We start from the raw sequence: 23,618 nt of genomic DNA, 5'->3' as shown, positions 1-23,618 counted from the left end.
CTCAAGTTCTGCAAAATATAACAAAACAGATAAATGGTTAGTGGCAGAGGGGGCAGGGTGGAATGAGTAGGCTCACACAGCACAGGCAGCAGGCTGATTTGAAGGACCACGATGAATGATTGCACATTGCACCAACCGAAGCGTAGCTGATGGAGACAACCCCATGAACCGATGCATGGCTAGCCCACGCAGTACTTAACATTTAGCAAAGCCAGACTGTGGAATTTGCAGGACTTACCCTCTCCCTGGAGTGTGGGCCCAGCTTGTGCAGTGGTGATTGCTTTTCTCCAGGCAGGACCCATCAAAGCAGTGACCCTCTCGTCCAAGGGTGTCAGTGGCTGCAGATTTGCCGGGCCTCTTCCTGTTAGAGTTCTTTTTCATTTGTGATGTGCCACTTTCCTCTGCAATGATGAAAATATAACTTTTTAGAGAGGGTGTCTTTCTACTGGATGGGACATATACAGCTGGTCACATTTACAATTGCAATTCCATTGAATAAATGAAAATATTACTTACACTACTTGACCAAGGTCCTGCCATTTCTTTTTGCATTGGCCTCCAGACGTCGGAGTGGCCACCATTGCACAGTAATCTTCTGCAAGTTGGTTCCAGTGTTTCTTCATTTCTTTGGGTGGAACTTTTATGTGACCTCTGCTTGTGTCCAGCTCCTGCCATCTGGCCTCAACTACAGTAACCAGTGCCTCCATTCACCTTGTAAGAAATTCTTGGTCCTTGAGCCGCACTGCATCTTGTATTGCAGCTCCGATTTTTCCAATAATAAGTAAAGTTCTCACACACACAACTGGCTCTTCAAAAATAGCCGAATGCAGGCCGGGAGCTGTACTGCGCATGCGCGCCCATAGGAATCACGTCAAAAATGTCCTTTTTTTCCGCGTGCGCGCAGAAGGAGTGACATTGTTTTTTCGGCACAGACATTAGGCTCCACCCCGAGGCGACAAGACAGGCAATGCGGCACCAATTTCAAAAAATAGAATGGGGAAGCTTGGCACATTTATTTTTGGAGCAGTTGTGGCCTAGAAACGGGGCGTAACTGGCAATATGCCAAAAAACGGCTTTGGTGAAAATTGAGCCCATAGTCTTCTGATAATTTGAAATTATTTTTGCACCACTAAAATTTGAATTCCCAAATAACTTGAATGAAGCAACATAAGTAACACAAAGTTGCAACCTAATTTTTAAAAATTGAATCAAATAGTTTTAATTAAGCGAATTTGAATTCAGGAGTACATTGTAAAGATGTTCTGATCAGAAATCTATGGACCAAATTTAAATTGCAACCCATAAAAATGGCAATGTTAAAACTCTTTGCCCAAACTCTATGAAAACGAGATCCGCTAAAATAAACCTCCCCACCCCCCCCCAAAAAAACCCCATGATGTTCCTCTCCAGAAGCCTCCAAAAATTCAAGTTAATAAATGTCTTCTCCCCTTTAAATACTTACATCCCATTAGCACAAAACCTAGCAACCTGAAACGCCTGTTGTACATGGACGGGATGAATGCACTTTTCAATACTGAAAATTCCATGCGCATTCATTACCATTCATCTGAATTTGATCATAATACTAAAATTAAATTCTTGCCTGTTTTCGGTGAGAGCTTCCCACCCTAAAGTCATGCGCCACCATAAATTATCAGGTACCATATTGTAATTGGAGATCTGGCGAATGTCATTTCCTCTGTTTAATCCTTGAACTGCTCGTGATATACACAGAATAACCCAATTAACTACAAACAGAAAGTATCCAGCATTCAGGGAATTAAACGACCGGCTTTAAATTACAGTTTACAAATTATGCAAAGCCAAGCACAGAAGCAAGAACGAAGTGAAACTGTACACTTCTTTGTGCATGCTTTACTTACGTAATTGTTTTTCTCAGCAAACTGTGAAGATACAACATCTCATCGTTGTGACTGAAACTTGGCAAGTGGGCTCCGAATGCCTCACAGAATCGTTCAGCCTCCTCCCATGTTCTCTTTCTTACCACCCTCTCATGATGAAAGATCTACAAATTTAAATTGGATAACCATTATTCTTTTGACTTGTGTTGCTTGTTAAAAGTTGATGTAAGTTAAATATAGAATGAAATGTTTTCTGTCTAGTTTTGTTTTTTGGACACATCAAGGTGAGGAATGATATTTCAGGCAGTTTCAGCATTAAGTACTCCTCTGACCTGGAATATTGTGTTCAGTTTTGGTCTCCTAATCTGAGGAAGGACATTCTTGCTATTGAGGGAGTGCAGCGAAGGTTCACCAGACTGATTCCCGGGATGGCAGGACTGACATATGAGGAGACACCGGATCGACTGGGCCTGTATTCACTGGAGTTTAGAAGGATGCGAGGGGATCTCATAGAAACATAAAAAATTCTGACGGGACGGGACAGGTTAGATGCAGGAAGAATGTTCCCGATGTCAGGGAGATCCAGAACCAGGGGAAACAGTCTAATGATAAGGGGTAATCCATTTAGGACTGAGATGAGGAGAAACTTTTTCACTCAGAGAGTTGTTAACCTGTGGAATTCTCTACCGCAGAGAGTTGTTGATGCCAGTTCATTGGATATATTCAAGAGGGAGTTAGATGTGGCCCTTACAGCCAAAGGGATCAAGGGGTATGGAGAGAAAGCAGGAAAGGGGTACTGAGGTGAATGATCGGCTATGATCTTATTGAATGGTGGTGCGGGGTCGAATGACCTACTCCTGCACCTATTTTCTATGTTTCTATGACAGTTAACTGCAGAACAAAGCTTTCTCTAATGTGCCCCAGCATGTGCATCAACTGCAACCTTATTTCACTAGTGTGGCACTTTCTTCCATTTTGCATACCAAATATCCTTCGGCCTGTCTTAATGAAATGGCCAATTTGTACCAAATTAGGGGCAGTTTTGTGCTTGAGGCTCTTGCACAAACCCATTTCACATGAGACCCTACACCTAAGTAGACAGAAAAGACTTTCACTGCATGGCTGAGAAATTTGACTTGCGTCCAGTATGGGCACAGGTGGAGAGATGGCAATCCTCATTTAAATGCTGCCAGCGAGCTGCAAGTGCAAAATTGGTCGGAAGGGTAAGTAATCGGCTGGCTGTCATATGGAGGTGGCCAGCTGGTTGGGTCAGGTGGGGCCTCGAAGGTACTAGCAAAAATAAAAATTAATAATTTTTTTTGGTCGTTGTTGAGTGGCCTCCAGCAGTCTCTTTAAGGAGTTAGGCCGCTTAACATCTGGTACAACTGGGTGGAGCAGCTGGAACATCTCAAACTCCCCTCATTTGTATCTGAATTTTGCAACTGGCATAGGATTCGGACTTGCATATCTAAGCAGCCTTATGACTATTTAATGCACCTGAAGTTGTTCGCCAATTTACAGGCCCCCCCCGAATATCGCATCAGGTGGTCCTTGGACGTCAAAGGCCAGCCAAGGTACCAGCCCCCTCCCCACCCGACACACTCATTTCAATTGCAGGATGCCCATATTTTGCGTGCAAAACAGTTGAGTTCAATTTCTGCTCCTAAGAGGTCTGGGCTGGATTTGATCACATGTTCCAAAAATGTTGACACAGACACAGGCCTTCAGTCCATCAAATATAGGAGAGTGAAAAACCAAAGTCGAACTAGCTGTAACCAAAGTCTAACTAGTGTAACACCCAGTTCCCCATCTGTGACTTTCTGATTGATCCAGCACTGGAACCCCACCCACTCCCCCCACAGAAAATGGCCATGACCGGTATTCTAAACACAGCTTGGCCTTACTTACAGTCTGGCTCTCCACTCCACTCCACTCCACTCCACTGTTTCCAAACTTGTAGCCACATTAAACCTTACCCAGAGACCAAACCTTAGCCAACCTGCACCATGCACACACAAATCTCCATTCAAATACCCACAATCTCTGCTGCTACTGATGTGCTAAACATAACATGCTTCAGCACCAACACATTTGAAAGCACTTACAACAATGTGGATTATCCAGACATAAGAACATAAGAACCTAAGAATTAGGAACAGGAGTAGGCCATCTAGTCCCTCGAGCCATTCAAAAAGATCATGGCTGATCTGGCCATGGACTCAGCTCCACTTACCCGCCCGCTCCCTTATTGGTTAAAAATCTATCTATCTGTGATTTGAATACATTCAATGAACTAGCCTCAACTGCTTCCTTGGGCAGAGAATTTCACAGATTCACAACCCTCTGGGAGAAGAAATTACTTCTCAACTCAGTTTTAAATTGACTCCCCCGTATTTTGAGGCTGTGCCCCCAAGTTCTCGTCTCCCCGACCAGTGGAAACAACCTCTCTGCCTCGATCTTGTCTATCCCTTTCATTATTTTCACTGTTTCTATAAGATCACCCCTCATCCTTCTGAACTCCAACGAGTAAAGACCCAGTCTACTCAATCTATCATCATAAGGTAACCCCCTCATCTCCAGAATCAGCCGAGTGAATCGTATCTGTACCCCCTCCAAAGCTAGTATATCCTTCCTTAAGTAAGGTGGCCAAAACTGCACGCAGTACTCCAGGTGCGGCCTCATCAATACCCTGTACAGTTGCAGCAGGACCTCCCTGCTTTTGTGCTCCATCCCTCTCGCAATGAAGGCCAACATTCCATTTGCCTTCCTGATTACCTGCTGCACCTGCAAACTAACTTTTTGGGATTCATGCACAAGGACCATCAGCCGGTCCAGGCAGCGGGCGGTCGAGGGGGTCGTTCAACCTGACTGCCTGCCTCTCTTCCGCTCTTACATCCGGTCCAGGGTGTCCTTGGAGATGGAGCACGCGGTGTCCACCGGTACGCTCGCGGCCTTCCGCGAGAGGTGGGCACCGGAGGGACTGGAGTGCATCATCACGCCCGGCAACCAAATTTTAATTTGATTTTACGTTTTAAAGTTTAATTTGTTTTAATTGCCGGTGCTTTTAGTGTCCCCCTCCCCTTTTATAGGGGGCACTGGAAAAAATTTGATTTTAGCGCCCCAAAAAAAAAAGGAAAAAAAAAAAGGGGCCTTGAAAATGTCAGCTGTGTCACCCAGGTTGGGTGGCATGATTTAATGTTTTATGTTTTTGCAGGTAGACTCTAAAAGAGTTTCATGCACAAGGACCCCCAGGTCCCTCTGCACCGTAGCATGTTGTAATTTCTCCCCATTCAAATAATATTCCCTTTCACTGTTTTTTTTTCCCCAAGATGGATGACCTCACATTTTCCGACATTGTATTCCATCTGCCAAACCTTAGCCCATTCGCTTAACCTATCTAAATCTCTTTGCAGCCTCTCTGTGTCCTCTACACAACCCGCTTTCCCACTAATCTTTGTGTCATCTGCAAATTTTGTTACACTACACTCTGTCCCCTTTTCCAGGTCATCTATGTATATTGTAAACAGTTGTGGTCCCAGCACTGATTCCTGTGGCACACCGCTAACCACCGATTTTCAACCTGAAAAAGGACCCATTTATCTCTGCTTTCTGTTAGCCAATTCTCGATCCATGCTAATACATTTCCTCTGACTCCGCGTACCTTTATCTTCTGCAGTAACCTTTTGTGTGGCATCTTATCGAATGTCTTTTGGAAATCTAAATACACCACATCCATCGGTACATCTCTATCCACCATGCTCGTTATATCCTCAAAGAATTCCAGTAAATTAGTTAAACATGATTTCCCCTTCATGAATCCATGTTGCGTCTGCTTGATTGCACTGTTCCGATCGAGATGTCCTGCTATTTCTTCCTTAATGATAGCTTCAAGCATTTTCCCCACTACAGATGTTAAACTAACCGGCCTATAGTTACCTGCCTTTTGTCTGCCCCTTTTTTAAACAGAGGCGTTACATTAGCTGCTTTCCAATCCGCTGGTACCTCCCCAGAGTCCAGAGAATTTTGGTAGATTATAACGAATGCATCTGCTATAACTTCTGCCATCTCTTTTAATACCCTGGGATGCATTTCATCAGGATCAGGGGACTTGTCTACCTTAAGTCCCATTAGCCTGTCCAGCACTACCTCCCTAGTGATAGTGATTATCTCAAGGTTCTTCCTTCCCACATTCCCATGACCAGCAATTTTTGGCATGGTTTTTGTGTCTTCCACTGTGAAGACCGAAGCAAAATAATTGTTTAAGGTCTCAGCCATTTCCACATTTCCCATTATTAAATCCCCCTTCTCATCTTCTAAGGGACCAACATTTACTTTAGTCACTCTCTTCCGTTTTATATATCTGTAAATGCTTTTACGATCTGTTTTTATGTTTTGTGCAAGTTTACTTTCGTAATCTATCTTTCCTTTCTTTATTGCTTTCTTAGTCATTCTTTGCTGTCGTTTAAAATTTTCCCAATCTTCTAGTTTCCCACTAACCTTGGCCACCTTATACGCATTGGTTTTTAATTTGATACTCTCCTTTATTTCCTTGGTTATCCACGGCTGGTTATCCCTTCTCTTACCGCCCTTCTTTTTCACTGGAATATATTTTTGTTGAGCATTATGAAAGAGCTCCTTAAAAGTCCTCCACTGTTCCTCAATTGTGCCACCGTTTAGTCTGTGTTCCCAGTCTACTTTAGCTAACTCTGCCCTCATTCCACTGTAGTCCCCTTTGTTTAAGCATAGTACGCTCGTTTGAGACATTACTTCCTCACCCTCAATCTGTATTACAAATTCAACCATACAGTGATCACTCATTCCGAGAGGATCTTTTACTAGGAGATCGTTTATTATTCCTGTCTCATTACACAGGACCAGATCTAAGATAGCTTGCTCCCTTGTAGGTTCTGTAACATACTGTTCTAAGAAACAATCACGTATGCATTCTATGAATTCCTCCTCAAGGCTACCCTGTGCGATTTGATTTGACCAATCGATATGTAGGTTAAAATCCCCCATGATTACTGCCATTCCTTTTTCACATGCCTCTATTATTCCCTTGATTATTGTCCGCCCCACCGTGAAGTTATTATTTGGGGGCCTATAAACTATGCCCACCAGTGACGTTTTCCCCTTACTATCTCTAATCTCCACCCACAATGATTCAACATTTTGTTCATTCGAGCCAATATCATCTCTCACAACTGCCCTAATATCATTCTTTATTAACAGAGCTACCCCACCTCCTTTCCCTTCTTGTCTACCTTTCCGAATTGTCAGATACCCCTGTATGTTTAATTCCCAGTCTTGGCCACCCTGCAACCACGTTTCTGTAATGGCCACCAAATCATACCCATTTGTAATGATTTGTGCCGTCAACTCATTTACTTTATTTCGAATGCTGCGTGCGTTTAGGTAGAGTGTTGTAATACTAGTTTTTAAACCATGATTTTTAGTTTTGACCCCTCCTGCAGCCCCTTTATATTCATACATATTGTCCCTTCCTATCACCTTGTGGTTTATACTTACCCCAGTGCTACTCTGCTCTGTTGCCTCCTGCCTTTTGCATTCTTCCTTGGGGTCCTGTTCATCTGCGCTCTCACACACTCTAACTAGCTCAGAGCCCTCTCCTGGGTTCCGAATACTCCTTGCATTGAGGCACCGAGCATTCAGGCTTGCCTTTTTATTACACTTTGACCCTTTTGAATTTTGCTGTAGATTGGCCCTTTTTGTTTTTTGCCTTGGGTTTCTCTGCCCTCCACTTTTACTCATCTCCTTTCTGTCTTTTGCTTCTGTCTCCATTTTGTTTCCCTCTGTCTCCCTACATTGGTTCCCATCCCCCTGCCATATTAGTTTAACTCCTCCCCAACAGCACTAGCAAACAATCCCCCTAGGACATTGGTTCCGGTCCTGCCCAGGTGCAGACCGTCCGGTTTGTACTGGTCCCACCTCCCCCAGAACCAGTTCCAATGCCCCAAGAATTTGAATCCCTCCCTGCTGCACCACTGCTCAAGCCACGTATTCATCTGCGCGGGAACGGGTTTCTGCTCCGTTCATTTTCCTGCCCGTCGGGCATGTGCCGACACTTTACCAACTGGCGGCGACCCACTTCCCGACCCCCATGCGAAATTACCCCACGGGAAATTGCTCCATGTGGAATTACCCCGCGGGAGTGGTGCCGCCACCGTTTGGTACCACCGACAGCTTTCTCCAGCGGGGAACTGTCTGTGGCTGGGCGGTGCGTCGGCCCTTAAAGGAGAGCTCGTGCTGCCAGCGATTCCATCGGCCCGACAGTTATGCCCCCGGGTTTGGCCAGGCCATCAGTGCAGCGCTGATGAATTTTCGTGGTGGCCGACCCACTGCAAGGGCACTTTGACCCCTCAGCTGCCACAACATTCGCCCCGACCCCCAAAAAAATCCATCGATTGGGGCGGAGAAAACCTTTAAAATACGATAGGTGCACCCCGTTTGAGGAACGGCTCAATTTCGGTCCTTTAAAATAGAACGTTAAGGTAAAAAGGGGATAATAAACTAATCTGTTATGTTATGATGTGTGTATCGTCCCAGTACCTTAAATGTAATGTAAGCACTATGCCACACCACAGAGGGCGCTGTGGTGGGAAACCTGGTAGTACCTGCAACAGGCACTATATAAGGCTGACCACCACACCCGAGAGGCACTCTGGAGCTGAACAATAAAGGACGAAGGTCACAGCAGTTAGATTAACACCGTGTGGAGTCAGTGATTTGTGTGCTACATACACCACATTGGCGACTAGGAAGCGGACGAACTCCACGCAACCATGGCTACTCTGGGCTCGCTAAAGGATTTTACGGTGGGCAATGATTGGGAGGACTTTACGGAAAGGCTCGAGTACTACTTCACAGCAAACGACCTGACGGAGGACACAGACGTAATGAGAGAGAAGCGTAAGGCGATATTGCTCTCCAGTTGTGGAGATGAGGTTTACTGTCTCATCAGGGATTTGCTGGCACCCGGGAGTGCCAGGGACAAGTCATACGAGGAGCTGACTGAACTCATTTGTGACCAGTTGAAACCAAAGGAGAGCATCCTCACGGCCAGATACAAATTTTACCATCACTGCAGACCTGAGGGCCAGGATATCACCAAATATGCTGCGGACCTCAGGAGACTCGCGGCGCTGTGTGACTTTGGTGCACACCTTGACGAGGCTTTGCGGGACGTTTTTGTTATGGGGATTGGCTACGACGGCCTCCTTCACAAGCTGTTAGCCACGGAACCCACAGTCACTCTGACAAAGGCCGTCGCCATCAGCCGGGCATATATGACCTCGATTTGCAGCACCAAGCAAATAATCCACACAGTCTCGAACCCGGCAGGCACTGTCCACAGGATAGCGCCCACCACGGATAAAACTGCAGAACGTGGCTCTGCCCGGGGCAGAGAGCACGGACCTCGGGGTCCTGGAACTCAGAGTCCGCTGAGGGGAGCCAATCAAACAGCACCATGCTGGCGCTGTGGAGGAAGCAATAGGGCTCAACGGTGCAGGTTTGCGGAGTATACGTGCAATACCTGCCTCGTTAAAGGCCACCTTCAGCGTATGTGTAAAAGAAATCAGACTCACCATGTGGCTGAGGAGATGGGGGATGATCTACTGTTCAGCGAGGAGCAGGTAGAAGAAGATGAGGTGTTTGAACTGCACACGTGTACTAACGATTCACCCTCAGTGATAAGGGAAGTAAAAATCAATGGAGTCCCAGTAAGTATGGAAGTGGACACGGGCTCGGGTCCGTCGTTGATGAGTCGGAGAACTTTTGATAAACTGTGGATTAACCCAGCTGCACGACCCAAGCTGGTCCCGGTCACGGTGAAGCTGCGTACCTACACCAGGGCACTAATACCTGTTCTTGGCAGAGCGAAGGTACAGGTATCCCACGGGGACGCGACGCACGGTTTACCTTTGTGGGTCGTTGCAGGAGATGGGCCGACACTCCTCGGCCGGAGGTGGATGGGGACAGTCCGTGGGAGCTGGGAAGACTTAATCGCCCCACAGGCTGCTGCTCCCCGGGGTGCTGCTGTGCCCCGGGTCCCCAGAGAGCAGCGCCGACCGAGCTGGAGCTGCAGCCTCAATCCCCCCACAGGCAAGCCCCAGGCCCGGACCTCAAGCCACAGAGATCCTGCAGCCTCAGCCCCCACAGGCAAGCAGCTGCAGAGAGGGGCCTCGTGGTGGGGGGAATTGAGCCGGCGGGGTGCGAGGAATCCAGGATGGCCGGCGGATCGGAAGAGCCCCGCCGAGGAAGTTGCCGTTGGGCGGGCCCCACCGAGGAGCTGTTAGTGTCGGGTGGCGGCAGCAGCTGGAGGTCGGCCGCATGGGAGGCCGCTACAGAGGCCGCGGGGGAGGCGGCAAGTGCGGCCGCTGGAGAGGCCACGATGGCCGCAGGAGAGGCGGCAAGTCAGGTGGCAGCGGAGGGGAGCGGAGGCTGCGACGGCAGAGGGCATCCGGAGCGGCGGAGAAGAAGATGGCGGCGGCATCGTGCTCAGAGCAGCAGAGCATCAAAGATGGCGGCGCCCAAGGAGAAGCCTTGTGGAATCCTCCTGCATCAAAGATGGCGCCTTAAAAAGGAAATGCACCCGGGAGTCTTAAAAGGGCCTTACCAAGAGGTGGTCCCCACAAAGGACTTCTGTAAGGCAGAGCGAGTCCAAAATGAGCTATGTTAATGTGAGATGGCGAATTTATAATAAGAATTAATTTTTTAATGCTGAATGGCCACTGTATTTGTGTAAAATAATGGATGAAGTACAATTAATGATAAGGGCTAACAAGGAAATCAAGGATCCATTACCAGTCAATAACTAGTTCATGTACCAGATAATATGACCATACTAACTCACTGTTTATGCCTACCTGCCTTCCGTTGGACAAGTGTGATGTTATGTAATGATGTGTGTATCGTTGTCCTGCGTCCTGGTGGGGGGGGCGGAAGGTGATGTTATGTAATGATGTGTGTATCGTCCCAATACCTTAAATATAATGTAAGCACTATGCCATACCACAGAGGGCGCTGTGGTGGGAAACCTGGTAGTACCTGCAACAGGCGCTATATAAGGCTGACCACCACACCCGAGAGGCACTCTGGAGCTTAACAATAAAGGACGAAGGTCACAGCAGTTAGATCAACACCAGACTATGTGGAGTCAGTGATTTGTGTGCTACATACACCACATAATCAACCTTAGAGAAGATAAAATTCTTGGGACCAGAACCTCCACTTTTTTTGATGTTCTGTCGTAAAGTGTGGCCGTCCTTAGCAACGGCATGACAACGCTCGATTCCCCCGATTCAGGAAGTCAAGGGTCATCATGACACGTGCAGACAAGGAGACAGAGAGGGAGCTCAGAGGGACTGAGGCGTGTCTGGGTGTGGTGTGGCTGCTTTGGGAGGAAGGAGGGAGACTTTAGAGCTTCACAGCAAGTAGGCCAACAAAAAGTAGCTGTTACCAGTCACATATTTGCCCGAATTTGGCCTATAATGGAGAGAGGAGGAGGCATCACAGCACGCTGTGGAGACTGACGCTGGAAGGAGCAGTGAGGTGGGAGAGGAGCACATTGGAGGGCGCAAAAGAGACAGGAGGTTCTTGGACGAGGCAAATGCCTCCCTCTTGCAGGAGGTCGAGTCACGCTGGGGTGATTTGATACAGGGAGGGCGTGAGAAACCCACCCCAAAGGCATACCAGAGGCTATGGACCGAGATAGCAGAGGTGGTCTCGTCGGCGACCAACGAGGTTCGTGAGGGCAACCAATGCCGCAAACGATAGAACGACCTTGTGGGTTCTGCAAGAGTAAATATTACTTGATTTACATGTACTTATCTATTTATATAATTTGATTTGTAACAGTCATGCGTGACTATCATCAGATGTGAGGTCTTTCACTTTTACCGGGAATGTTTTACTCAAAGCCTGCGGTGACGTTGTACATCTTTAGGTAAAGAATGATAATTTTCATAATAATCATGATTACATCTGTCGGTTATGTGTTGTATCAGTCTCTGTGACAGTACCTAGCAATGATATCATGCAATGATCTCATGTCATGTCGTCCTGTCACCCTTTACAGAAGAGGTCTGTGCAGAGGCGAACGGGTGGGGGGCCACCAGTCCCCAGCAACATCACTGAGATGGAGGAGCGGGTGCTCACACTCATGGGGAAGCACCCCCGGACAGCCACAGACGCATCTGCAGACCCTGAAATGATGCCACGTGAGTAAAGCTTACACCATTGCGTTAAGTCAATAGATGCCACACACTCATATCCGAACAATCATATATGATAGATGATTTCTTAAATTGTCAAAGAAATAATGATGACCTAATGAAAATCATTGGAATGCAAATGTGTTGATGGTCATGAAATGTGATGCCTGCGATGATTTTGAGAGCGGTGGTGCTTATGTCGTGCAAATGCTGTGTGTAGCGCTGGACTCGCCTTGTGACCCTAGCACCCCCTTCTCCTCTAATAACCTAATTTGTGTTTTGCTGCTCAGCCAGCAGCGCGTCCCAAGGCAAGACCACAGAGGCCAGAAGGTCCCAAATATTCCTTCCAGGTAAAACAGCGATTGTACTTCTTTCAATTTAGTATACTGTATTTGCTGCTCACGATGTGGTCTCCTCTACATTGGGGAGACCAAACGCAGATTGGGTGACTGCTTTGCGGAGCACCTCCGTTCAGTTCGTAAGTGTGACCCTAAGCTTCCGGTTGCCTGTCACTTTAATTCTCCACTCCACTCCCACTCCGACATCTCTGTCCTTGGCCTCCTACACTGTTTTAATGAAGCTCAATGCAAGCTTGAGGAACAGCACCTCATCTTTCGTTTAGACACTTTATAGTCTTCTGGACTCAACATTGAGTTCAACAACTTCAGATAACCGCTGTCCATTTTTGGCTCCCTCCTCCCACACCGCCCCCGCCCCACCCCAAATTGTATGTTTTTTTCTTTGTCTCCAATGGCAGCTGGTCATTATTCAGCCATTCACATCCAATCCGGACTAATCTTTTTCTAACTTCTGCCATTACGATTTCAATTCGGCCCATCATCCCTTTTATCTCTCTAATCTCTCCTGCCTTCCACCCTATCACAGACCTTCCCTTTTGTTCTTTCTTCCCCTCACCCTTTCAGTGCTCCTTAAGAATGTTCTTTCCTAACATTCACCAGTTCTGACGAAGTTCTGAAACGTTAACTCTGTTTTTCTCTCCACAGATGCTGCCTGACCCGCTGAGATTTCCAGCATTTTCTGTTTTTATTTCAGATTCCAGCACCGCAGTATTTTGCTTTTGTATTAGAACCTAACATTGGTGGTAGCCTTTGGCCTACTATTCTCCATGACATCTCTGCAGCTCCTGACTTACTAAATCACTACCTCGCCACCACCTTTGATGCCCTTGTCCCCACTAAAATCATTACACTCTCTCACTCTAGTCGTTCCTCCTGGTATACCCCCTCAACTCAGCTCTCTTAATCCATTGGACGCGGAGTTGAACGTCTTTGGCGGACAACTGGCCTAATCAACTATCACCAGATTTGGCTAGATCATATAAAGCACTACCGGGTCCTGCTCTCCATTACTAAAACTGCCCACTATTCTAAGATCACCAGGATGCCAAAAATAACACCAGGCTTCTCTTGTCCACCACTTGTCTTTTCAAACCACCATTCCCTGCCTCCTCCTCCCTCACCTCTGACAAAAAATGAGGTGCTCATGGACTTCTTTGTTAAAAAGTTCGACAACATCCATTCAACCGCTTCTGTTTTCAATTTCCTCCTTCCCCCTCGCCCACCGGATATTATTTCCTCTCCATTTTCCCACTACCCTAACCCTAAAGTTGCATATTTCTCACATTTATCTCCTATCCCTCCCATGCCCTTTCAAAGCTCATCTTGTCAATGAGACCGACCTCCTGCTCTCGCGACCCCATTCCTACTAAATTGCTGACAACCCAACCTTTCTTCCTGGCTCCCATGTTAGCAAATATTGTTAATGGTTCTCTCTCCTCCGGTACTATCCCCCATTCCTCCAAATCTGCCATCATCACCCCTCTCCTCAAAAGAACAACCCTCGACCCCTCCGTCCTTGCTAACTATCGCCCCATCTCGATCCTCCCTTTCCTCTACAAAATTCTTGAACGTGTTGTCGCCTCCCAAATCCGTGAACCATCTTTTCCAGAACTCCTTGTTTGAATCCCTCCAATCAGGCTTCCTCCCCTGCTACAAATGACGTCCTACTTGACTGCAACAAAGTCATCTATCCCTTCTCATCCTTCTGGTCCTGTCTACAGCCTTTGACATGGCCGTCATCAAACTGGATGGGACTGCACTCGCCTGGTATAATTCCTATCTTTCAACCATAACCAAAGAATCATCTGCAATGGAACTCGCCTAGTTTCATTCTTATCTATCTAATCGTAGCCAAAAAATCACCTGCAATGGCTTCTCTTCCCACTCACGCATCTTTACCTCTGGTGTCCCTCATAGATCTATCCTTGGCCCTCTCCTATTTCTCACCTACATGCTGCCCCTTGGTGACATTCTCCAGCAACACAATGCGAGTTTTCACATGTACACTGATACCTAGCTCTACCTCTCCTTCACCTCTCTTGAACCTTCCACCATCTCTATACTATCAGCTGTCATTCACTTGTGTGTTTTCTGTTAATGACACTCAAGTCACTGATCTGTGGTTTTGCTGGGAGTGGAAGCAAGGGTTGCCTTTGGGACTTGGCACTGCCATGTTACAGAGCAAGGAATCAAATATTCACATGTCGCAATACCATGGTTAGTCATTAGAAGCTTGAATATTTAATCCTAGACAATGGCTGGTTCAGAGTGCAATGTAAAACTATAATAAATCCTGATCTTGTTAGTGATGTTTCAGTGCCAGTGCCCCTGGGCGAGGGAGGGAAAAAAAATAATTTGCCTTCTCCCGATTGCCCTCACTAATTTTATATCCAGACATGTTCAACCAAAGACTTTTGTTTTTTTCATCTTTCCAGCAATATTCTCCCCTTCCCTCCTCTATTGAAAGGGTACCATTCTATAGGCAATAACGCTCTTCAATACCCAAAAACCAGATAGCGTGTGTTGGCAAACAATTTGATTGTGGATGCTATCACATTGGGGCCAAATTCTGTCCTCTTCTAAAGTCCAAACATATATACACTTCCAGCAGGAGTAATTAGGAATAGGAATGCTACCCGATTTCCACTCTCCCACCCACCACCCCATTCTGCTTTGTATCTTAATATGTGGTAAAATGATCAATGCTACATTGAGCTCACGGTTCCAGGAAATTTTTGCTGTGAGAACATGCATATTACTTAAATGTTTTCATATAGAAAAAAATATCTCTGGACGTATCCATCGAAAATGCACTTTGTTTTCTGATTTTCTGGGTATTTTCTCCAAAGGAGCATGTTGCCAAATCCCTTCTCATAAATATTTTAAGTGTGGCAGTATATTTGCCTATTTCACCCTTTAATTCTCAGACCATATATATTCTGACTTGCTTCCCAAATGTGAACAAAATTATCAACTTTAAATGCACTCATTTTGTTTTACTTACATGTACACATCATCAAATAATGTCGCCTTTCAGTTATTCTCACCTTGTAGCAGTGATGAAGGTCTGCATTCGACTGCCAACCTAGAGGGCAAGAACCTGTTGGGAGTGGGTCCTCAGTTTCAGTGGAATTGCCAATGCTCTTCTTACAAATGGACATTGCTTTGAAGTTGTTACAGTTTCTGACCTCCCACCGTCCAAGAGCTTTTCCTGTGGCCATAACAACACATCCACCAGGAGATGCTAGAACAAGTAAAGAGATTCTGTAATTTGTTTCAATATTGTAATTATTTTTATTTTCCAACTTATTTTAAATTGAGCTCTCAAAAGTGTATATATCTTTTTATGAAGCCTTTGGATATTTAGATTACATGATACTTGCTGAAAGAGTGCATTGATACATGCAAGTTTCTTATTGTTACTGTGCTGGGAACAATGTATATCGAGGGGTTTAAAAGAACTAGTGTTCCTGGTCTGAGGATCTATGGTAGTACACTGGGGGGGCCGGGGGGAAAAGAAGAGCAGAAGAGCTCTGCTGACTAGTGGTTATGTCAGCTTGGATCACTGTCAGTGTTGCAGGGGAGGGAGGAGTTTGTGCTTAGTGAGCCTCCAAGACCGAGCCTCAGACTGCTGTACATTTCCCCAGTTCCAGGCAGAAGCCAGACAACACGCTATCATTGGGATAGGTCCCATGTGTGCTTCAGCAACATGTTTATATTTGTTGTGGGGATGGCTGCACCCTGCCACTGAGAGGTTGCATCCTCCAGCAGCTTGCTTCATGTGAGGTGTTCTCACTGTCCAGTGGGTAGGGCCAGGAAGCATGACCCTCTGGAATTGTGGTCTTCTGGACCACTACCTAGAATGGGTGAATGCAGGAACATGACCAGAAAATGTGGAGGTACCTTTCTGGTCACATCCTTTCCAATGAGAGTCTCGAGGGTGTAATTCATGGACACTTATGGGGATGGTGACTTTATGGGGCCGAAATTGCCCTCCGACCGAAAGGAGGCGCACTCACCGATCTTGTAGTGCGAAATTCAGCACTTAAATTTTTTTTTTCCTCTGTGCAGTGTTTAGGGCGGAAGTTGGCGTGGAGCGGGGAAGATGTCAGTCGATGATCAGCGCATCGCTGATGACCTCAGCACGACGCGGACATGCTGCATCGCTCTGACACATCATAATGTCCCTCCAGTTAAAGGAGAGGGCCACTGCGAACTCTGTATTTAGTTTAGTTTGGCCCACTGGGCCACCAAGGAGGGTTTTTGCCGGGCCAGCGGCCCGGTACCCAAGAAGGAGTGTTGGCTGCCAGTTGGAGGCCCGGCCGAACCCGTGGGCGCCACTGTCGGGCCGCCCTCGGAGTCGGCCGACAATTAAAATAACATGGCGGCCGCGGCACAGCGCCCTCCCTTTTAAGGGCAGACACGCAGCCCAGCCACACACAGCTTCCCACAGGGGAAAGCTATCGAAGACACCAATCGACAGACGATCCGCTCCCGTGGGGCAATTTCCCATGTGGGGTGGAACAGGGTCGCCGCCGGTTGGTAAGGGGTCGACGCGTGCCCGATGGGGCGATAACATGGGCGGTGCAGTGACGAGCACCGCTGGAAAAAAAGTGGAGAGTGATTTATGAAATGCCAGCGACTCTGTGCTGACTAGGCGGTGAGTCCACACCGACCTGTGTCCGCCTCTTTGAGGTGGTCACGGCTCTTATAGAAATGAGCAATTTAGGCCCCTGTGTGCTTAGTGATCACTTTCAGTGGGATATGTATACCAAATTATCTTGTCAAAATCTGACCATGTGGAGGATATTACTGTGGAAACATACATGCATTTTACTGCAGGTATAATGTTGAGAATCTAACTCCATACCACCAATGACCATCTTGGTAATTTTCCATAGCTGTGTGGAGAAGATGGAAGATCAAAAACATCCAGAAAGCTTTGATTTGGAACAATCTGATTGAAGTCTGGATAATATAAACTATGGCTAGATGGCACTTCATCTTAGCATACCAGGTCTTGTTATATACTTAAAACCATAATTATCTGCATGAAAAAGAACAGTGCTCCCCAAAGTACATCAAATATTTTTGCATATCATTTTAACAAATTTGTTAAATTGCACGCTGATAACATGTAAGTGTTACCAAAGAAAGAAATATCACTGGGGTGGCAATAGTCACAAAAATGAACTGTCCAAATTTTTCCAAAAATTTTTCCCCTTCTCTCTTGAATGAACTAAATCATTCTCTTGTATCCCAAGGGTGCCTCGGCAGTAACTGTTAACAAGCTGTTTGACTGCGTAGGCATCATAATCAAACCTAATCCTGTCCTTGTCCGATGACTATTTGCATGCATTTTCCATCAATCTGGGTAGAGGGATCAGTGAACAGCAATCAGAGGGAGAAACCTTAACTGGTTTTAGCCCACCATAGCTCAAAAGATACCATTTGTAGCACCCCCACCACCTCCCCCTCCCCCCCCCACCCTAGTTAAGATGATCTAACTCAGTGCCGACAGGAGATAGAACCTGGGATCTTCTTACTCTGTAATGCTCAGTTCTAAATTAGGCAGGGAATTTCCCAACTGATCTATTGGAAAGGCCCTGGAACTTTTTTTGTTTTGCCAATAACAAATACAAGAGTATTAGTGTCTTTATCAGGGATACTTTTAATTACCTACCTGGCTGATATGCATTCCAGTTTGTATATGTTACAGGTTCTTTCTCCTCAGGTGTAGTAAACCATGTATATTCTCCAGTGCCATTTCTATCCTGAAAGCTCGTCCAGAAGTATTTGCCATTTTCTGTGGTATGTTTTATAATCAGGCTATTGATAAATTCTTGCTCAAACCTGCAGTTTGGAGAAAACGTGCATGTACTTTTCAGAAATGAACCAATGGCCCTTTTCTATTGAGCAAATGTTGCACAATACGGATACCATTCAAATCTAACTATCATAGAAACATAGAAACATAGAAACATAGAAAATAGCTGCAGGAGTAGGCCATTCGGCCCTTCTAGCCTGCACCGCCATTCAATGAGTTCATGGCTGAACATGCAACTTCAGTACCCCACTCCTGCTTTCCCGCCAAAGCCCTTGATCTCCCTAGTAGTAAGGACTACATCTAACTCCTTTTTGAATATATTTAGTGAATTGGCCTCAACAACTTTCTGTGGTAGAGAATTCCACAGGTTCACCACTCTCTGGGTGAAGAAGTTCCTCCGCATCTCGGTCCTAAATGGCTTACCCCTTATCCTTAGACTGTGACCTCTGGTTCTGGACTTCCCCAACATTGGGAACATTCTTCCTGCATCTAACCTGTCTAACCCCGTCAGAATTTTAAATGTTTCTATGAGGTCCCCTCTCATTCTTCTGAACTCCAGTGAATACAAGCCCAGTTGATCCAGTCTTTCTTGATAGGTCAGTCCCGCCATCCCGGGAATCAGTCTGGTGAACCTTCGCTGCACTCCCTCAATAGCAAGAATGTCCTTCCTCAGGTTAGGAGACCAAAACTGTACACAATACTCCAGGTGTGGCCTCACCAATGCCCTGTACAACTGTAGCAACACCTCCCTGCCCCTGTACTCAAATCCCCTCGCTATGAAGGCCAACATGCCATTTGCTTTCTTAACCGCCTGCTGCACCTGCATGCCAACCTTCAATAACTGATGTACCACGACACCCAGGTCTCTTTGCACCTCCCCTTTTCCTAATCTGTCACCATTCAGATAATAGTCTGTCTCTCTGTTTTTACCACCAAAGTGGATAACCTCACATTTATCCACATTATACTTCATCTGCCATGCATTTTCTCACTCACCTAACCTATCCAAGTCGCTCTGCAGCCTCACAGCATCCTCCTCGCAGCTCACACTGCCACCCAACTTAGTGTCATCCGCAAATTTCGAGATACTACATTTAATCCCCTCATCTAAATCATTAATGTACAGTGTAAACAGCTGGGGCCCCAGCACAGAACCTTGCGGTACCCCACTAGTCACTGCCTGCCATTCTGAAAAGTACCCATTTACTCCTACTCTTTGCTTCCTGTCTGACAACCAGTTCTCAATCCATGTCAGCACACTACCCCCAATCCCATGTGCTCTAACTTTGCACATCAATCTCATGTATGGGACCTTGTCGAACGCCTTCTGAAAGTCCAAATATACCACATCAACTGGTTCTCCCTTGTCCACTCTACTGGAAACATCCTCAAAAAATTCCAGAAGATTTGTCAAGCATGATTTCCCTTTCACAAATCCATACTGACTTGGACCTATCATGTCACCTCTTTCCAAATGCACTGCTATGACATCCTTAATAATTGATTCCATCATTTTACCCACTACCGATGTCAGGCTGACCGGTCTATAATTCCCTGTTTTCTCTCTCCCTCCTTTTTTAAAAAGTGGGGTTACATTGGCTACCCTCCACTCTATAGGAACTGATCCAGAGTCAATGGAATGTTGGAAAATGACTGTCAATGCATCCACTATTTCCAAGGCCACCTCCTTAAGTACTCTGGGATGCAGTCCATCAGGCCCTGGGGATTTATCGGCCTTCAATCCCATCAATTTCCCCAACACAATTTCCCGGCTAATAAGGATTTCCCTCAGTTCCTCCTCCTTACTAGACCCCCCGACCCCTTTTATAACCGGAAGGTTGTTTGTGTCCTCCTTCGTGCATACCGAACCAAAGTACTTGTTCAATTGGTCCGCCATTTCTTTGTTCCCCGTTATGACTTCCCCTGATTCTGACTGCAGGGGACCTACGTTTGTCTTTACTAACCTTTTTCTCTTTACATATCTATAGAAAGTTTTGCAATCCGTCTTAATGTTCCCTGCAAGCTTCTTCTCATACTCCATTTTCCCATGCCCTAATCAAACCCTTTGTCCTCCTCTGCTGAGTTCTAAATTTCTCCCAGTCCCCAGGTTCGCTGCTATTTCTGGCCAATTTGTATGCCACTTCCTTGGCTTTAATACTATCCCTGATTTCCCTTGATAGCCACGGTTGAGCCACCTTCCCTTTTTTATTTTTATGCCAGACAGGAATGTACTCTATTGGTAGTACAGGACTTGGAAATGAATACATCAAAGTATAGGGTTGCATCGCGTTTGTGTGCTAATGTGATGCACCATATAGAGATAAGACATGGTTTTGTGTGAACAGTTTGTACAAGTTCTCACTCTTAACTGCACTTTGAGAGTGGAGGGTGGGACTTCCTCCACCACACAAAGTGAAGGAAAATTAGATGTTTAATCATTCTGCGGTGCACTTGTGCATCTCTTAGAAGTCAGTACAACAGCAGCATGTCCAATTCCTGGTGAGGCAACCCGAGGGGAGTGCAAAAATATTTATGCACAAAGTAACCGACATTACTGACGGTACTGTGAAGTGCTAATGCACAATTATCCCAAAAATGAAAGTCTTGCCTCTAAAATATCCATTATACTTTAGATGTCACACTTTATATGAAACATCAACAAATCACAATTGAAACATCTTTTAGTAAATGTATACAAAAAGAGCCAGTTATGTCCTGCTGACAAATGGTTAAAATTTTGTCTCGTATACGTTCTAAAACTCCTTCTGCAAGATTTTCCAATTTTATGGAATGAAGACATTGGCTAGAATTTTCCCATAAAAAAATGGTTGGGTTTGTAGCATGGGAGCAGTTAGTGTTAAAAATGTGAATCCCAACCTGATCCCCGCCTCCAACCCAACTTCCAGTTTCCCGGGAGGTGGGATGGAGGGTGGGGGGGCGGGGATTGTGGGCAACCCACTCCCAGGGGCATTACCTCAATTTAAATATTGTAATGAGGCTGAAAGACTCTTTCCCCCCTCCATTTTGATTCTAACTGCCTCTGGACAGGTTTCATACTATTCGTGAAACCCGACAGTTAAACAGATGACTGTTGCATAAGTGCTGGATCCAAGGTCCCCATCATACCTACCCCCCCACGAGGCCTTTCCGCGCCCGCCCCCCCCCCCCCACAAATGATAATGAGGCCAGCCATGATCCTTTGGTGGTTGGCCCCCCTGCCGATTCCGCCTCCTCCCGCAATCCCTGACCAACCCCCATCGCCTGCCAATCCCTTTTCGATCCTGTAACCCACCCACCCATCCCTATCCTCTCTCCCCCTCCTGACTGCCAACCCCAGCCAATTCTCTCCCCCTCCTGATTGCTAACCCCCTCCCGAATGCTTTCCCTGACCACCCCCTCTGCTAATCCCGACATCACCACCCCACCGATCCCTCCGGCGGACCGACCCCTCACAACTGAGGCCCACCCACCAGCAGCCAGCCAGCCTCTTAAGCTGGCTGGCTGCGGGCAGCAAACTGAAGCCTCACATTCAAATTAGGCCCGTCCGATAAAATCGGCAGGGCCTCCTGGGTTTCCCGCCTGCCCCCAACCCACCTCCCTGAACAAAATTCTGGCCATTGATTTTGTATGCAAAAGGATAAACAATATTTTTCCTATTCCATGCCAGCAGGAAATTCCAATATACTGTATGTTAATTTAGTGGACATGTAGAAGCAGAATCTTTGCTCTGCTCCAGTGGTCATGTTGCAAGTTGTAATGTCATCCTGCACTTTTGTGATTGGGGTAAGGGGGTAGAAATGTGCAGCAATTTTGAATAATTATTTAAATTCTATAATTGTGCTGACTCCTCTCAATTGATAACAGTGCAACTCGAACTTTTAGTTCTTTGCATTGAGGGGAAAATATCAAATGAGGAGCCCAACAAAAAGAATACCAATGTAGCAATTTGCTTTACATTTCTGCAAATTTTCTGTTTGCTCCCCAGTTGGATCTGAAAGCATATTACTGCTTCCCAAATTATGTTTCAGCTGGTGTGCCAAGGTGAAGTACAGGAACCAGGGGAGGCTGCATGCAAGTGGATAGCAAATGTTAATGTTTTGGAACAGGAAAATTGAGAATTTATGATATGAAAGGATGGGGAGCTGTCACAATGCAGCAGAATTATAAAAATTCTTAATATCCACCAGTTGAAACACAAATTCCTGCCATGGCTACAAAAGTCATACTTTTTGCACATACAAGTACAGGTTGAAGCCCCCTTATCCAGAACCCTCGGGACCTGGCCTGTTCTGGATAAGGGATTTTTCTAGATAAGGGGTGGTCATGTTAAATTGGATGGTACAGGTCATCATCATCATAGGGGGTCCCTCAAAACGAGGATGACTTGCTTCCACGCCAAATAAGGATATGTTCACAGGTGTTCCAATGAAGGACCTAAAGTTCCAGGTCCTGAACTACATCCTGAAGGGTGGAAGATGTCTGTGCATGGATTTTTTTTAACGTGTGGTGACCGTTGCGCACCAACCACCTCACGGGCTTGACAGGGCTAGGTCTTAGTTCAGTGGCAAGGATTACCCAAGACGACTGGAGACCTGCTCTGCGGCACGGACCTAGTGCACGCACATATCGCAGTGTGGCCTGGACCGTGCTGCCCCTGGGCCCCTGGCCCCGAACTCACACCTCCCCTGGGGCCCGATCTCAGCCCTCTACAGTCTCTCGCCGCTCCTTCGCCTGACCTCGCCGCTCCTGCTGTATCTGCCCACGCTCCAATCACCGACCTGGACCTTGATGACGTCACTCTTTGCTGCCTTCGCAGCTCGCACTGCTCCCTGAAGTTGCATGCCTCCACGCTGCCCCTGGGCCTCCGCACGCCGCTCCTTTTATGGTCCCAACCTGCCGCTGGTGTTCTCCTGCAGGTACTGAGCAAGGGGATATCAAGGCTGGGAGTGCAGCAGAGAGATCATGGGGGGCGGTGGATCACGGGGTCAGGCCAGCAATTGTGAGAGTTGGCAGCGAGGAAGGACTTCAATTAGTTCATGTCTGAGTGGCTGGGAATGGTTCTGGATGAGGGGTGGTTCCGGATAAGGGAGTTCTGGATAAGGGAGGTTCAACCTATTTTGTGTTTGAATGAGAATGATCTTTAACTGTAAACATCTAAAAGTGGAAAGTAAATTACAAGATTTTATTGACCTGCTTTGTATTGTAAGATGACATTTGGATTCAAACGTTACTTCATCTCGATCCAGTTTGTAGCAATAGTTTCCATGCCTTTTCCAGTTCTTAAAGAGAAAACACAAGACTTAGAATTGTTTTCAACCTTCAAGAGTCACAGATA

The 23,618-nt window shown here is 46.4% G+C and overlaps 1 protein-coding gene across 2 annotated transcripts in view; it reads right to left on the bottom strand.

Moving 5' to 3' along the window:
• Positions 1–23,618, bottom strand: part of ly75 (lymphocyte antigen 75) — a 160,178-nt gene that overhangs the window by 91,955 nt on the left and 44,605 nt on the right. For both annotated transcript variants that reach the window (XM_070875562.1, XM_070875563.1), the window contains exons 10-13: positions 23,474–23,562; positions 18,140–18,309; positions 15,504–15,700; positions 1,884–2,026 (exon numbers count right to left, since the gene is read on the bottom strand). In XM_070875562.1, coding sequence (XP_070731663.1) covers positions 1,884–2,026; positions 15,504–15,700; positions 18,140–18,309; positions 23,474–23,562 — 599 coding nt within the window. The remainder of the gene's footprint in view (positions 1–1,883; positions 2,027–15,503; positions 15,701–18,139; positions 18,310–23,473; positions 23,563–23,618) is intronic.

The sequence above is a fragment of the Pristiophorus japonicus genome, chromosome 3, assembly GCF_044704955.1.
Source record: "Pristiophorus japonicus isolate sPriJap1 chromosome 3, sPriJap1.hap1, whole genome shotgun sequence".
Classification (NCBI taxonomy): Eukaryota; Metazoa; Chordata; class Chondrichthyes; family Pristiophoridae; genus Pristiophorus; species Pristiophorus japonicus.
The sequence above is the reverse complement of the archived record's forward strand: the minus strand, read 5'-3'. Positions and strand labels throughout refer to the sequence as shown.